Source organism: Clarias gariepinus, chromosome 18, assembly GCF_024256425.1.
Source record: "Clarias gariepinus isolate MV-2021 ecotype Netherlands chromosome 18, CGAR_prim_01v2, whole genome shotgun sequence".
Classification (NCBI taxonomy): domain Eukaryota; kingdom Metazoa; phylum Chordata; class Actinopteri; order Siluriformes; family Clariidae; genus Clarias; species Clarias gariepinus.
In genome coordinates, this window is record NC_071117.1 from 17,786,634 (window position 1) to 17,803,992 (window position 17,359).

At 37.8% G+C, this 17,359-nt stretch overlaps 1 protein-coding gene across 1 annotated transcript in view; it reads left to right on the forward strand.

Moving 5' to 3' along the window:
• LOC128506209 (vang-like protein 1) overlaps positions 1–17,359 on the forward strand; it is a 57,426-nt gene that overhangs the window by 15,193 nt on the left and 24,874 nt on the right. The window contains exons 2-3 of the mRNA XM_053476548.1: positions 6,002–6,273; positions 16,505–16,634. Of these exons, the coding sequence (XP_053332523.1) occupies positions 6,203–6,273; positions 16,505–16,634 (201 nt within the window). The 5' untranslated portion in view covers positions 6,002–6,202. The remainder of the gene's footprint in view (positions 1–6,001; positions 6,274–16,504; positions 16,635–17,359) is intronic.

The following is a 17,359-nucleotide window of genomic DNA, read 5'->3' on the forward strand; positions in this document are numbered from 1 at the left end:
TGCTGTTACTTTATTTTTATAAAGAGCCTTGTCACAGTTAATAATGTCCAATTCTTATTGAAGAACCAGGGCAATGATGTGTTACACACAATCCACCCTTAACTACTGTATAAACATCCGCTCTTGATTTTCGGTTTCCCTGGGAAGCACTTTAACTAAAAGAAACGCAAGGCGTAAGTGCCAGCACTGTAAATGCACTACAACGCCGAGCCGGTAATGCGGAAGCTTTTAAACACAGCATCTGATTTTATCTTTTAACCTGCTCTGCAAATCGTAAACCTCCTGCTGCAGTTTAATTAACCGAAGCAAACCTGCGAAACACACATACTGCAGCAGTGCTTCGATTTATAACACTGCCAGTCTTTCTCATTACTGAGCATCATTCTGTAACGCTGTCACGTCACCTCATCAGGGTCATTTTTCAGTTTTTTTTTAGATTTGACTATTGGGACTTTGGGGACTCTTTTTTTAAGCTTTTATGGTGCTAGCTGTTATTAGTGAGTAGTCATGATATTTGCATAATCCCTTGTCGTGTTGGAAATGGAGGGATGAATGTACGGAGCTGGGATGCAGTCCTCGATTCGACTTCTGATCCTGTCCTGAGGGATTAAGGAGAAATTTCTGTTTTTAATTTTATCTCGGAAACTTTGTGACTGATTTTTTTATTTAATAATTTTTAACAGTGCCATAGGACACAGTAATTCGAACCAAACTACAAACCGACTATGGATTAATATTTATTTTACATTTTGCCCTCTCTTGAGATGACACAGAGGAAATACGTATTTGATAGTATCACGCTCATCATCCACATTTTTCCCCCAGCTTTGTGGCAAGTTGTCGATACACTTCAATTCCTCTGTGTCGTATTTACATTCATGACTCAACGCATCTGTAAAGAAGCGCCTATCTAAGAGATTATATAAACAGAGATGCTATCAACACATACAAAAAAAGCTTATCACGTTTTCTGCGCATATGTCCACGAAGCCTGTGCGTAGCGTTCCCCGTAACACGACTTGTCGGATTTGACACTGCCGTGTGTGATGTGTCTGGGAGGGATCTGTGGCTTACTTCTGCAACTCCGCCCACACTGCCTCAGCGAGTCTATCTGACAGATGCTATCAATTTCTGTTACGCTAATCCAAGACAATGTGCACGGTGCAGGTATCACGAACACGTGGAGCTTAGTGAATTTTTTTTATTTATTTTTTTTCCCTAATGCTCACCTTCAGATTCCAGTCCAGTGCCTTCTCACTTACTTCTCACTGACGAGATTAGGGCGAGCGAGATCTAAAAATAATTCAAGTTTTTTTTTAATGGGAAAATAATTATGAGAACGTGTTACATCATATCGCTCCCACATACCTCACCTTGTTACTGTATTAGAACGTTTACAGAATGGTTGTCACGGTAACCTGTGTCTCATTGATCACACAAGTTTTTTTTTTCTTTTATAGCTTGCATCAAGTCTAGTTTCATAATTGTGGGAAACTTGTGTTAGGTGTTTCATCAGTCTTATGTGATATAATACGAGGTGTGTTCAAGTCAAACCGGGATTTTTGATTGTATAGAACACAATTATGAGAGGTAAAAAAAATCCCTTTATTTCTCTGTATAATCCCCTGCTACAATCCATCACTAGTGCATGGATACCATCATGTAGGAAGTTTTCTTATTATACTGGAGCCATAATTGGACCGCAAGCTTTACGTCTGAAACACTGGCTTTCCAGGACTGCTTTTAATGAGCCAGACATGGGAAAATGGCTTGGAGAGAGGTCAGGACTGTACACTGGCAAGCAACGCTTCCACTAGTTGCTAGTTGTTTGGATTGTTATTTACAGATGTTCAGCCTTTTTTAAAACATGTGCACGATTTAGATGTTTTATGTTTTAGGATTCCAGTTCTTTTCCAGTTAGCGTCACTTCATGCTGCTTTATAATAACCCGGATGACCCCATTCCCTCTCTTTCACTCTACCTACTGTTTGCTCTTTCTTTTTCTTTTTCTTCCTGCTCAGTCAAAAAACACGGAAATTTACAAGGCATTTCTGTTGCAATAATCCAAACTTGCCTCAATTCTGGCCTTTGTCTCTGGATCACAGGTATCATCTTACCAAAATTTTGTTCTGTGACTAAGAAGTAAAAAAAATGGTAGCAATCGTCATAGCCAAGGTAATAAGAAACAAGAACTTGACTAATTATATTGACAATTATCAAAGGCAGGCGCAACTGCTATTTTCTTGTCAGTGGTGTCAAATTCTGCTGGTACAATGTAAAATTTTTTAACAATGTTCGTTGTCGCAAAGCAGCTTTACAGAATCTAAACAGAAAATACGAGGAGGCAGGTTGTACCGTAGTCGGAGTAGTAACACACTTTCCGTTTTGTGAGCACAATGTTATCAGATTAAGCAGCCGTTATTTATAGCCTGAGGAAAGAATAGAAATGGTGACAGATAAAATTTTATTTTCCCAACTCTGTGGCAGGAGTTACATTATTGAGCTAAAAGAGAGCCAAAAAAAAAAGGGTCGCCATGTTGTAGCCAGTGATTTTATTGAGGACCATTTGAAACCTTTTTAAAAATGTCTTCACCAGAGATTTTATTCAGAACAGTAAATGGATAATTCATGCTCCTGTAGAAAAACCATGCTGTTTTTTTAAAAGTTAATCTGCATTAGAATTAGGATGGAATCTAAGTGGAAGATTTTCCAGTGCTGGAAATTTGTAATAAAATCCGGTTTTAAAAATCTATAAATAAATCCAGTGGTGTAAATCTGTAATTAAATCCAGTTGTAAAAATCTGTAATTAAATCCAGTGCTAAAAAATTGGTAGTTAATTCCACTGCAAAAAAACTGTAAGTAAATCCAGTGCTGAAAAAAAAAAAAAATTGGTAATTAAATTAATTGCAAAAAAACTGTAATTAAATCCAGTGCTGAAAATCTATAATTAAATCCAGTGTAAAAAAAAGATTTAGAAGATTCTGACTTTCTACAAGTTTAGCGAGAGGTTGTGCACAAAGTAGAGAGATGCTGGAGAAAATGTTTTTTTTATTCTATTCTGGAGATACGACCGAACACTATACTCTGTGTTAGTACAAAGTATTTCTGTTTAAGAGTCTTTGCAATTAATAAAACATTAGAAACATAATATGTTTTTTTTGCCATCAATCATTATGAAGGTATGCTTAAAAATAATGATGTAAAAATGCTAGAAATCAGATTTTGTGTGGAATTTCCTTTGTAGTTTGTCTTCCAGCTCTTTAGGAATGCAGTTATTTTCAGTGTGTGATTCAGTTTTGACTTCAGACTCAGACTGTGTGTATGTTTAGTAGACAGCTCTCTCTCTCTCTCTCATTTTCTCTCTCTCTCTCTCTCTCTCTAAATCTTGCAACACACACGTTCACACTGCAGCTTTCGGGCAAGGCTCAGCTTGTCAGTTCCTGCCCAAACCCTTAATATTCAGCTGTAGATCTACACACAGAAGTTGAGTATAGCTGGTAGCATGTACCGAGCCTGGCACTCTCTATTCCTCTCGTCTCTTTTTTAAACAGAGACTCATTAAAGTCCTTTAAAATCACAGCTGAGCATCTTGAAAAACACCACAGGGCCTGCTCTATGTCGAATCTCTCCAAGCATCGTTAAATTGGCTCTTCTGTGGGTTTCCTTGTGAAAAGAGTATCATCTTAATGATCATAAAACACACCATGTTTTTTTTTTTTTTTTTTTTTTTCCTTTTCTTTTTAGTGTCCATCCTCATAATACTTAGGCACTTACACCCTTAGAGAAGCACACACACAGACAATCGGGCACCTGTGCCACTGATTGTTAGTCAGAATTCAGCAGAAATGATGAAACCTCTAGCGAGCAATTATAACTAGTGCTATTCAGGTCAAGCCTGGTTAAGCAAATCACCAAAAAATGAAGCAAAAAAAATGTTGCACAGTTATGAAGAAGATTGACAATGGTCTTAGCAGATGAGTGACAGTCCTCCTGTCAATACCCCCTGATTAGGACGGCTCTAATCTTAACATGGAAGCCATTTTTAACTGAAGTGTCTGCGATAAAGTGTGTGGAACAGAAAGGTCTGTCCTTTCACCTTATTTTAAAATACAAGGTTTCGCTGATTGAGCTCATCCTCTGAAATCTGTGTGTGTGTGTGTGTGTGTGTGTGTGTTTCTGTGTGTGTTGGCAGACCTCAGAAAGTCACTCAGTACCTGTCAGTCTTATTGTGCCTGTGGTGTGTCTCCGGCTGGCGATGGTGTCATGGTGTCTGGAAATCATTCTGATAAGTTGTCAGGCTGAGAGTAGTGCAGTTCGACTGCGAGGAGTGAGTCACAGTACGACCCTAAAGTATAAATATTAATATAGTAATATACTGTAGTATATAGTAGGGCTGCATCTAAGGACTAATTAGATATTTGATTAATCTATCGATTATCAGAACAGTTGATTAATTAATTAATTAATTAATTAATTAATCAGATTACAAATTGGACCCGCCATCTTTCAGCTTTTACATTTTTAAAGATTGTTTCGTGCATGTGGTAACCAATAATCAAGATGAATACTTCATTAAAAATATTAACTTTCATGATGAAACTAAATTGAAAAGCTTAATAGCAACAATAATGTATAATCAATAATTAAAGCTCAAAGATGGTGGATAGTAGTTATGGAGTTTAGTTGAAATGTTTAGAAAATTGAGATTAAGATTGTGGTGAAGGGGTGTGGTCTAGTGCAGGGGGCGTGGTCAAGCAAACTGAAGTACAGTTTGGTGACTCATCCATATAAAAAATAAATAGAATAAATAAATGGAGCGAACATTAACAATGTCTAAATAATTACTGGATACAGCATGTATGTCCCAGACCTTCAAGATCTCAACAAGTGTCTTTAAAAAGCATGGATTGTCCTTTAACATTCAACAGTCTCAAATTCTCAAAACAAAGTATTTGGTTATAACTCTGCTATTTTATGGCAAAAGGAGCGAGCTAGAACGGCTCAACAACTGTGACATAATTACGCAACCTATGCAAATGACAACACAGCAGTGTCACTATTTCATAGTTCATCCTCTGTCCTCTATTTATTAATGTCCCAGCTTAAGTACCTGTTGTTGACGGGTAAAGAGGTTCAATCTAAAAATAAGCTGATCAGCTTTATTGTACTCAGTGATATTATTTTAGATTGAAGCCCACGTACATGTCTTTCGGCCTCGTTTCCTTACTCATTAAGACAAAAAAAAATGCTTTGTTTACTCTAAGTTCACTTCTTTTGTCATCAGCCAAATACAGTCCCAGTTTGGTAATCGGAGTGTGAATTAAAAGTGGATTGGATAAAGATTACGTTTTGTCTTAAAATGACTCCAATGCGGTAAAATTCACTTTCACCATTTCAGTTAATATTTGGGCGGTAAAAAAATTAGTTTAGATTTTCTAATGAATTAGTGCAGGTGTTTGTTTACATTAAACAAGTCCAGTAGCTTTTTAGTGGCTTGTTTTAAAGTAGATTTGTTAAAATTGTTATTAAATATGGCAAAAAAGCCCTGGATGATGTGATGTAATCTGGCACATAAATGCTCATGACGTCACTTCTGCCTACTATTATGATTTCAGTACTTTCAGGCAAATATCTAAGTTTTTAAGTAAATATATTAGTTTCATTTAATTCTAACCAGTTTTTTTGTGGACAAACATACAGACAGAAAGTTTTCCAAAACTGGTTTCGTTTCCTCCAATGTATGACATGTAAAGATATCATTGTACAGTATATGACCAGTGTCTCAGAACTAACAAAACCTTTTAATTTATTTATACAGATGTACTGTACATGGCCAAACTTCAATCTCAAAGCCAAACTCATTTCCTCCTTCTCAGAGCTTTAGATGATGTAATTATGGTCATGTAATAAATAGCTGCTTTTGCTGTTTGAAATTCACAATGAACTATTTTCCATTGCACACACTTTTTACAGACCTGAATTTTTAAACTGTTGTTTCAGATTGATGTTTGACGGCTGGGAGCCTCCAGGCTCATATCCAAGATTGACACTCGACAGCACACACGCCACACCAATCTCCTGAGTGAGTCCCACTTCCTGGCAGATAAAAACGTCCACAAGCTCCCGCTACACCTGCCCGAAGCCAAGCCGAACAACATACTAAACGCCCTCAGCCAATCGCTGGGGCAGGAACCCGTTACCATGGACACCGAGTCCACTTACTCTGGGTACTCGTACCACTCAGGCCGGTCAAGAGGATCCCACAGACATGGGTAAGGATCAGTATAACAATAATGCATAGATGTCAAGGAGGTTTGTATTTACAGACTTTTAATAAGGCTGTGTTTATAGTTGAGCTTATGTAAATAAAATGTGTATTTTTAATAATGAAAAATACACATTTACTGACACAATCTAAAATTAATATTTGGGCTGCAACAAAAATGTAATTACATTGCCCTAGTTCCTCACGAGCAAGATTGGATCAGGATTCACCAATTTGCCAGTGTGCATCAGCGAATATTCCTGCATTTGAAAAAAGCTTCCTGAGAAACAAATTGGACGGATTTTGGTAAATCTTGGTCAGTCCAAACAAATTCTCTGCTGAACCCACCGATGCAAATTAAGGCTTTATTACGTTGAGCAGAAGCCATACTTTTCCAGAAGTGCTGCTGACTTCTCTGGCCTCGTTCTCATTAGAGATAGACGGGAGCAGAATGAAATTACATTCAGTTGTTTGGTGAGACAACATTTCAAATATTTATTGGACATTTATCATGCATAACAGTACACAAACCATCCAGGCTGTTATCAGTGCCAGGTCCAAAAGCCAGCATCTTTTCTCGTATAGGGAACTTGCCACTTGCAGGATGATGTGAACACATTTTACATGATTTGTAATGTAAAACATTATTTTACAGTACTTATACAGTATTGTGCAAAAGTCTTGAGCCATCATTTTTTTTAAAATCCAATTAGCCTTTATGTATCGTGATAGTATCATATCAGGAGGTGACTGGTGATGTCCATCCTTAATCACCAGTATACAGTACTAATCACCAGCCTGGTCATCTGTCATCATTTGCACTTGTTTTTTACTGGTTTATTTTTTCAGTTAGATTTTTTTAATGATATTATAAATAACCATTCCTCTAAAACTAGTCCGGTACATGGACTGGATTAAAATGAGATCCAAAAATGTGACTAAATGTGAGGCAAAAAAAGTCCCTCAGGAAGCCAGAAGAACTGTTTCTCAAGACTACATTAAAACACAATGAAGTCTGGCTCTTTGGAGGCAAAATGTGAAGAAATGACTCATGAATGGGTCAAGAATTTTGCACAATACTCTATGCTGACATCCAGATGCTGCCGTTTTCCGGGAAGGTTCCTGCATTTTTCAGCAGGGCAATGCTGCAAGCAGAGAGGGCAGGGTCCACACTGTTAGTGTTGCTCCAGTAGTGGCAAAAACTGTCAGAATTTTAAAGTGTTACAATCATTCGAAATTGGTATATAATAAAAAAAACAAAAAACTTAAGATCAATGAAATTTACACATCACCTCTTTTTTTTGTGATTTTTAAACATCATGTGGGAATAAACCATCTTCCAGAAAAAAAAAATCATCTTTCAGTGAAAACGTACAGTATAATGTACCATGGTTACAAAGCCTTAAATCATGTTGTTTGGATGTCTCGCTTCTTTTCTCCCTCTTTCTGTCCTCTCGCTGTTTGGTGGCTTAGCGTTCTCTGGGCTATTTGTCTGTCGCTGGTGAAATTGCTTTGACTGACAGGTTCAGGAAGTCAGTAGTAGACAGGTGATGAATGCTATCACTCCACTCTCTCTGCGTTTTTTCCCTCTCTCTGGGGCCGGTACACCTTTATCTCAGTGTCTTTTCTTTTCTTTTTCTCGCACCAGCTGCTGAATTGGTTCTAAGGATTTGGAGGCTCCGGAAAACAGATATTTTTCCCTCTCCATTTTTTTTTCCTAGCTCACGTTTCACATTCCAAAGAGACCTTTCCTTTTCCTCAGGGATGGCCCAGTCATGAAATTATTAGCTAGGCCACCAGGCAGGTAAAAGCTCCAGTGTGTTTCCCAGTTTCATGGGTTGGAGGGTTGGTTAGGTCCGTTAATGCAGACTAAAGAAGATAAATCTGTATAGGGTTATGATATTAACTGTTTAACGTAACACATTGCGATTGCAAAGTCACTGGCCAACATTTCACTCAAGGTGCCTCACATTAATGTCAAGTATAAATATAGCTTGAAAACCACATAAAAGCTTTGTTTTATTTCTGTTTCTTTTTTGAGTTGTTGAACCCTTTCAAATAAATCCTACAAATAAACAATTGCCAGTGGCATAATGTAAAAGAAAAATGACCAGAGGATAATATCTCAATATTACCTCACTTTGAGCCATTATTTAAAAGGCCCCTAGTATGCAAAAATTTAATTTTTATTACTTTTTAGACATTCAGATTGGACTCCAGTGTGCATTTACGAAAAAAAAAGTAAGAAAAAAATATCAGCTTATTTTTATAGATTTCCCCCTAATGTGATGTCATATAAGAACAGCCCCTCCCCAGTTGGTGCTCAGCTCTGCTGCTCTCTGGAGGGGTGTGGCTCAACAGTATCGCATTTACATAGACACTGAAACAGCACATTTAAACCAGGAGTGGTATTTTTTAATTAAGAGACAATCCTTGGTGCATTTGGTGAGATCTAATAGTCAAATATGGGGCCTTTAAACCATATTTTTTGCACAAGTGAAGATTTCTGTGATAGATGACATAAGCAGAACATAGTAATGTTCTCTGGTCGCAGGTATGTTGTTAAAAGATCACATAATACAATACATTATATATGGATTGTGATTACAAGTAAGACATACTAAAAATAAGCAGTGGGGAAATATATTTTCTTGGAGTTCATGCATGTACTGTAGTAAGTAACAGAGCAAATGAATTAAAAGAACTTTAAATTTCACTTTTTTTCCATATGTGAGAATAAAAAGTCCCTGTGGGACTCGCTACAGTGATTGCTACTTAAAAGAACAAACACACCATCACTTTTTATTGCACATTTCTGTGTGGAAATTACGAGGTACTGTTAATATCTGAGCAGGTAATAAATCAGTGCATGTTTTAAACATAAAAACCGGTTATCCTGGTTTCGGCAAGGCGATCATGAACAACCCCGAGCATTCCGGTGACTAATAATTTACTGCCTGACCCTAGTCATAAACACGTGTGTGTGTGTGTGTGTGTGTGTGTGTGTGTGTGTGTGTGTGTGTGTGTGTGTGTGGGTAATGCATTGCTATCTTGTGACACAGCTTTCTAAAGAGTGAGCCTTTTTATCTTTTGAGAGGATGTGGAAATGTTTGCAATTATAACTAACTTACCTGCTTGTTATTTTTGATATATTGATTTTTCAATATATATATATATATTGCTTGATTGTTTTTCATAAAGCAGTGCATGTTGTTCTCTGTGTAATTTCAAAATAAAAATTAATCAATTATTAAATAAATTATTTGAAAAAGAAATGTGTTTAAAAACATGATTTTTATAATCAGTGATGAAGTTCTTTTTGCTAGAAGATCTTTAGGAGACTTGTGAGACTTGTGAAAAGTTTCTGGCAGCTTTAACCTAAGTAAAAACAGATAGTAGAGCCTCTCTTGGACGATCCACATTTATAAACGTGCAATGACGTAGAGTCACTTTGTTAAGTATGAGCACTTCCATATGCATGTCTTCTGTCCTATACAAATTAGGGTCAAGAGTTCCGTGTAACCACTAGTTAGCTTATGTGAGAAATGTAGCTTTCTGATTTGCCTAATCTTAATTATATGCTTCCCAGAATGAATTAAATATCCCAGTGTCAAAGGCACTAATCCTTCAGGGGCAAAGGGGAGCTTGAAAGCTACAAAAACCCGTCTCGCCGGATTAGGCAGCACGTCCTCCAGGCTCTTCTGCAAAGGATGGCTCCGTTGTAATGGGAAAATAGTTTCCAGAGCAATGCTGTACAGCCCTAATGTTTCCACATTCCGTCTCTTCTATCTGTAATTGCCGTAATTGTCTGACATGTTATGAAATTGACATTGAGGAGATTTTCAGGAGGGATGCTCCATCAGACACCCCTTGATTAGGAAGCCCATCAATTATTTATAGGCTTTAAAATGAAGAATGTTTCATTAGCCCATGAGGACTGCACTGTTCTTTATCATATTTTTATCATCGCTTGAAAACGATAATAAAATACAACACAGATACAAAGTTGCAGTGAGAATTTTAATGTAGCGCGTGCAGTATTTAACTGTAATTCTTTTTCCAGTCGAGCGTGTGCAGGTAGCCAAAAAGGCAATAAGAAGCACTTTACTGTGCGGTAGCGAAGTAATTTAGTTTAACACCGAGACTCTGTGAAATCAGAGCCGCCTGCTCTTTCATTTCTAAGCATTAGCTTCCTTACAGAAAAGCCTCAGGAGTTGCCGGCCTTTAGCAAACAGGCTAATCTCTCTATATAAATGAGTAGTTTTCTTGCTCAGAGGTTCAAGCTGGCATGAAAACGAACGAGAAGATTTATGAGTGTTTCTGTTTGGTTTGACTACTAGATGTTAGAACGGTTTCTTTCAGAATGTTGGCTCAAATGTGGGAAAAGCTGGCAGAACCCCAAACCCCCACTGGAAGAACATCTACTTCGCTCTAATACCTGTATTTGGAAGCACTAGAAGTCAAATACCATTAATCAAGCCTTGCAGCGTCTCCTACTGAATTTAAAATGAACTCGCTCCTTTTAAGTGCTAATTTATCTGCCCCTGTTGCCATTAAGTGATGGTTGATTTCGCCCTCAGTAAGAAAAAATAATCTATTTAGATTAACCAAGTACTGTTGTAACATGACCCTTATGAAGTTTTTCAATTGTATGCATCCCAGTGCCCTTCAGAAGGATATTGTTAAAGATTTAAATCCATTTAAATTAAAGCCTTTGAAGGGTTAAGCAGTTCAGCCAATTTCAAAGCAAAAGCTGAAAAACTGGTAGAGGGCAATTCCATGCAATGGTGATGTCTTCAATGGGGGGGGGGGGGGGGGGGGGGGGGGGGCGACATAATTTATAGGGATCGAATCATACTAATGCACTTAAAATATTTTAAATACATTTAAACTTTTATATTTAACAAGTCCAATGTTGAGCATTAAAAATCACAGAGGCACAAAGTTTATGTATTAGGTATAAATCATGTAATAATTAATAATTTAATATTGATCATTACGAGGTGGCAAGGTGGATTAGGGGTTGGCACTGTCGCCTAGCACCGCCAGGGTTCAGGTTCAATACCTGCCTCTGTGTGCATGGAGTTTGCATGTTCTCCCTGTGCTTGGTGGGTTTCCACCAGATACTCCGGTTCTCCTCGCACAGTCCAAAGGCCAAAAAAAAGGAAATAATTACTGATTTAATGACATCATAGTTATTTTTTTTTTATATATATAATTAATATTACAACCCCATTACATTAAAATGTACTATTTAAGCATGTTTTTAATATTTGTAGAGGACATGTCAAATCCATAATGTAAAAATGTCACATCCATAATTTATCATCTAAAAAATCGACAAGTATTTGTAAATCTACACTTGTTGTTCACCTGTTTATTCAAGTGTCTTTCACTGTTCAACTCTAATACTATCTGCATTTATTATAATTCAGAATTTGTAGAAAATCTGTACTCTCATAAAAGTTTCTCACTTACTGTCACTTTTATAACGCTGATAAAATACTGTATATTTTCAGGATGTAATTGTATAATTTTTAGAGGATTTGTTTTGTTTTTACTTGAAGATATTACATTTAAAATATACAGATTTATTCATTAAGATTGTCCATGCTCTTACTTTCTTTCCTTTTTTTAACCAATAAGAAAAAGAAGCAGAAGTTCTTTTTCAGAAAACGTATCTTTTAAAATAAGACAGGGAGTAAGATTGCAATTTAGTTGTTCAAGGATTTATATTAATCAAGTTAAAAGCTATAATGAATTAATAATTAATCTAATCTTAAACCTTGATAATGGTGATATTGAGGTTTGTTGTGGTTGAAGTCACTGGGCGCCTTTTTAAAAGTTATGACTCCTTAGTTAACAGCCTGATACAACTTGTGTCAAGAAGATGCTCATAAAACATGAATTATCCATTTTCATTTTATTGTTACGCTGCAATTACTTCCTATTCAAGTCATTTCCATACACTTCCAGCTGCGAGTGCTTTTTTTAACTACACAATGTTGAAATGCAGGATAAACAAGATATTTTTGGGCAGGCTGGAGAACACCGGAGAATCCTCAGGAAGCTCACATCGATATGAGGAGAACATACGCAGAACATCCTCACAGACAGGAACCCAAGTTCAGGATGGTCCCAGTTATGTTCCTAGAGCTTCAGACTTAATATGAAGAAGATTTATTATTTGAACCTGTTTTCAGATAACAAGCTGAAAGCTGAAACTTGATCTTGTACAAGTCTGTTTTTTTTTTTTTATTATTATTATTATTACTGTGTTATACCTAAGGGCCATCTGTGTAATCCTCTGATTTCACTAATGATATCAATGTATTGAATTTGATTCTTGTGATGTATTAATCACTGTGTATAATCTGTTAGAAGGTTGAGGTGAGTCACTAAGAGTGCTTTAATGTGGTTATGTCCAAGTAGAACAGATTACAGTGTATATTATTTATAGCATCCTTATGTCCAACTGGCTTATGTTGTAAAAGATTGCTTCTAGGTTCCCAGTGGTATTAGAAAATTCATACTAAACCATGCATTTTAGAACAAAAAGCCAGGTGGGTAACTTTCTAAACACAGCCAGGTGCTGCAGTTCCTCAGGATGAACTCAGGATGCCAGAACTTGCCCCCACTCCACCCCACTCTCTATATAATTTATGGTTTAATTATTTGCGAAGGCTGGAGCGAAAACCATTTCTGGTTTAGCTCTTGTAGGGGTGTGGTACTGTACATGTAACAGCCAGGAGACGGAGTATGTTTATTAGGGCGTTTCCGCCAGTTCTAGTTTTGACAGCTAGGAATCAAAGCAAGAAAGGCAGACTAATCGTAATTATAAGCGCTTTCATAATTTTATCAACAGTCTGCAGGAGAAAATACTAGCATTCACAAAAAAAACAAGTCCAAAGCCATCACGAGAGCTGACTTAACCTCTTAAGACCCAAATGTTCAAATATGAGCACGTGACATTGTCTCCCAACTACACTGTCTGTATATCCATACAGTGTGGGATCCTCATAATAATTCTTTAGTCAAACTCCTTGCTGGTTAAAGACATTGATTAAATTCATAGTTGAGGCATTTTTTTCAGGCTTCTCACTAATTAACTCCCACCCATTATTAGGCCACTCCCTCATTAAGGCTACTACTACAAATCAGGGCGATCCGGAAGACTACCATGCGTTTTCTCTGAGCCACCAGCCAACCAAATCTTATTCGAACTGCTGTTGTGTGGCGTTACACACTCCTTCTGCTTGTGAGAGCTTACAGATGCTCGTGACTGACTGTAGAGCCATGATTAATGTGGGAGCACTAAGAGCCTCCCATCCCTCCCCTCGAGAGAGCCCGGCCAATCAGCTCACTTCAGGCCCCCTGAAGTGACTTGCAATCTATGGATAAACGGGCGAGCACTTTACTGCTGTGCAACTCAAAGGTGTAAAACCCATTTGTTGTGTACGTTGCAATTTCTCATTATTGTTTCCATTTATTATTCTGCATCAAGTCTGCACTGTAGGTCTCATGTAGCTGCATGCTCTATGCAGTACCCTATGGCGTAGCATGGCATGCTCTTTCCCAGACATGCTACACGTCTGAGCAGTGCAAATTGTGCAATTGTGATTGGTCCCCATGGAAAGAACATGCTTCCAGCTTCTTCTTCTTCCTCTATAATTTATGGCCTCTTTCATTTTTAATCAATTTGAAATGTGAATGAATTTGGACCAAATCAGTCAAAGACTAATCGAAGATCTAAATTTTAATAAAAAAATAAATGTAAGTATATGTATGTATATATGATAAAAAAAATTTTAGCTTCAACTCCTACAAGATCTGCTCAATTTCATTCGCCCCACTAGAGGCGGTAAAAGAGACGTAGCACAATGGCAGAGAAACCCAAACTCCAACTAGTGGTTTGGCGGTGTAACTGCAGCATAAAACAAACATACTAGTGCACAAGAATAAATGCTGACATCGCCGTAGCGAATTGTGTAGCATACACTGGACGCCAAAGAGTAAATGCCAATAAAGGAAGTGTAGTGTCTGGGTTTCAGGGTGTTAAGTGAGATTATACTACAAAGCTTATAGGTATGATGTCATGGATCATGCATAGGTTTATTCATCTTACTTGAGTTCATGAATTTGAAGTCCTGGGCTTGGGAAAGGGAAGCAGGTGATGGAAATCACAACGTTTCTAACGACAAAACAGTGTGTCTGTCAAAGCTTCAGGATATCCGCTTTATACCGTGTTTATTTTTAGGGTTTATATAAAGCAGCCTCAGAGCGTTTCCGCGCTGTGAGGATTTCCATATTTACCGCTGGGTATCCCTAATCACTCAGACCAGACTTTCTAACCGGAGAATGTTTTTATTTAGCATGGTTATGTGTCACCACGTTGTGTAACAGGAGACGCAACCTCCTAGCAAAGCCTGTGCTCTTCAGCTGTCCTACTGAATTACGTGAAATTGAACTTAAATTTTTTCTACAAAATGGTCAACAGCTGTTTGTTCCAAAATCTGTCAGTTTGAATCGAGTGTTTGCTCTAAAATATATTCTTCACATGAGCTGAAGACTGTCGCCTGGTCATTGTCTAATTTCCATTTCTCTGGTTTGCGTAGTCCTCTGTGCAGGATAGGATTTTGTACTCTAGTAGCTCATTGTACCTCAAGGTTTAATATTTCGTGCCTTCTCACATAATTTTTTGATCACCATGGTTGTAAAGAGTGGTTATTTGGGTTAATACAGCTTTCCTGATAGCTTGAACCAGTCTGGTCAGTACTGATCTTAGTACGGATCTCCCTTGAGAATCAAAAAGATATTTCCTCCTTCAGCACACATTTTCTCCCTATTCTGATATTTAGCTTCATCACCTGAAGCTTTCATCTGCAAGATTTTATGCACTGTCCTGCTACCCTCATTATTGAGTGTTCCCTTTAAAGTGTACAATGCGTGTATACTCAAAACGTTCCCAGCTATCCAGTGCATCTGTGGGACAAATCCAATCAGCAAACGTTGTAAAAGACATTACTTGTGGTTCTGTTGAAGAAAGAAAAAGGAACTACTACGTGAGTGGCTAATTTATTGAGTTTTGTAACTTGGCCACTAGGAAAGCTGAAATGCTAAAGAAAGGTTAGCATGCCTTCATGACAGTGCTTTTGCGTTTCCCGTTATCAAGTGTGAACAGCTGCGTGCTTTCTATGTATCCGTGTCTGTTTTTGCACTGATGCAGTGAATAAAAAAATAATTCAATAAATAAAGTCAAGGAAAAGTCAAGCACAAAAGGATTATAGCTGCTTTGGCTGCTGCATAGTTTGCATTCTAGTCAATCTTGGCTAAACTACGCCGTGTGTGCGTGTGTGAATGGAAAACGGTTTTGCACAGAAAAAGCAATGACAAAGAACCCAATGAAAACCAGACGGCTAAAAATGCTGCTTCAGCCCTTAAACCAGACACTGCTACAATTGCCTTTCACAATGGCAGCTATTCTTTTGTGCAGCGTGATTTCCTTCCAGCACCAGCGCCTACACTAAAGGAACCATTGCATTAAAGATGTTAACATTCCTTAATTTTTTTTTTTTGCCACAGATTGGCATTATGTAATCATATGTAATCATATTCAGTGTGACGGATATTGCAGCAAGCAATGAATGATTATCGAGCAATCATAGTGTTGTGGATACATCAAAATGAAACGAAAATTAATTTATACAGAATGTGGATTTAATAATGTGCAACATCTGCAGAAATCAAATCAAAGGATGTATAAAGACTTACAACTATACATTTCATAACTGATCTAATGATCAGGTATTTTAGCAACTGAATAGATTTAGGCACATTTACATTTATGTCTAGTGTTGGGAATCACCAGGGGTTTGCCGATACAATATTATCACGATACCCAGGTGCCAATTTGATTTGTATTATGATTCTTTTAATATCACAATACATTTTTTTTTTTAGACTTTATTACAATTCTAAACAAACTTAGCACATAATTTCATAATTTGCTCCTACCACACAGGATTCTGTACTGCCTTCAACCTGTAGGATTATAGTGGAACTGCAAAATTTAACCACCTCAAATGCATACATATATAAATAAAAAACAATTTTGGAGTCAGTGTGGTGATACGTGAATTGTCACACAAAAGAATCACTGATCGATAACTGAATCGATCCCCCCCCCCATCTCTATTTATGTCCCACATTCACCTCATAGCCCCTTTGTTGTTTTTCAGAGAGCGGAGCAGAGATCGGCACAAGTCCCGCAGTAAAGACAGCAGTCGTTCGGAGAAGTCTGTTACCATCAACGCTCCCCCTGTGGAGCCCCTGTTAGGAGACCACTCCATGCGCGAGGACGAAACACAGGTAAGATCTACTGTCGTAACTGAGCTGTTTCTTTGACTTGCACAGTTACAGAATATTTCTCAAGAGTTGTTTGGATAGTTAAAAAAAATTGCAGCTGCCCCGAGTGGCGCAGCGGAGGTAAAGCGCTCGCCCTATCATCCGGAGTTCTCCGAGAGAAAATTTCAGTGCAGTCTCCTAAAGGGGTAGAACCTTTAAGAGTTCTGTGGGGAAAATGCTGGACATGTCTGCAACCTGTCTGTGATCAAAAATATGATTGAAAGAAACTGGAATTTTATTTAATTCGTAGATAAAATACGGACAAAAAAGGACAAAAGCAGTGTTGACGCCTAATGCATGATTTTTCTTCTATTAGCATAAGAGTTGTGGGGAATAAATCGATTGCAAGATTTTTGCTCCTGCTTCTTCTTCTTTTGAGCTTATGGACGTTTGGTGCCATACCGCCACCTGCTGGACTGGAGTGTGCTGCATAAAAGGAGACGTGACGTTTAAACAGGCATCAACACAAGTTACAGATATTAGTTACGTGTAGTAGTTTTTATTATTTAATAAAATGGGCCTCCGAGTGGCGCAGTGGTAAAGTGCTCGCCCTATCATCCGGAGATCGCTGGTTCGAACCCCGGGTGATGCTGTTTTCCTCTGACAGCCGGAGGCACAGAGAGAGCTGATTGGCCGAGCCCTCTTAGGGGGGAGGGATGAGAGATACTTGCGCTCCCTCACTAATCAAG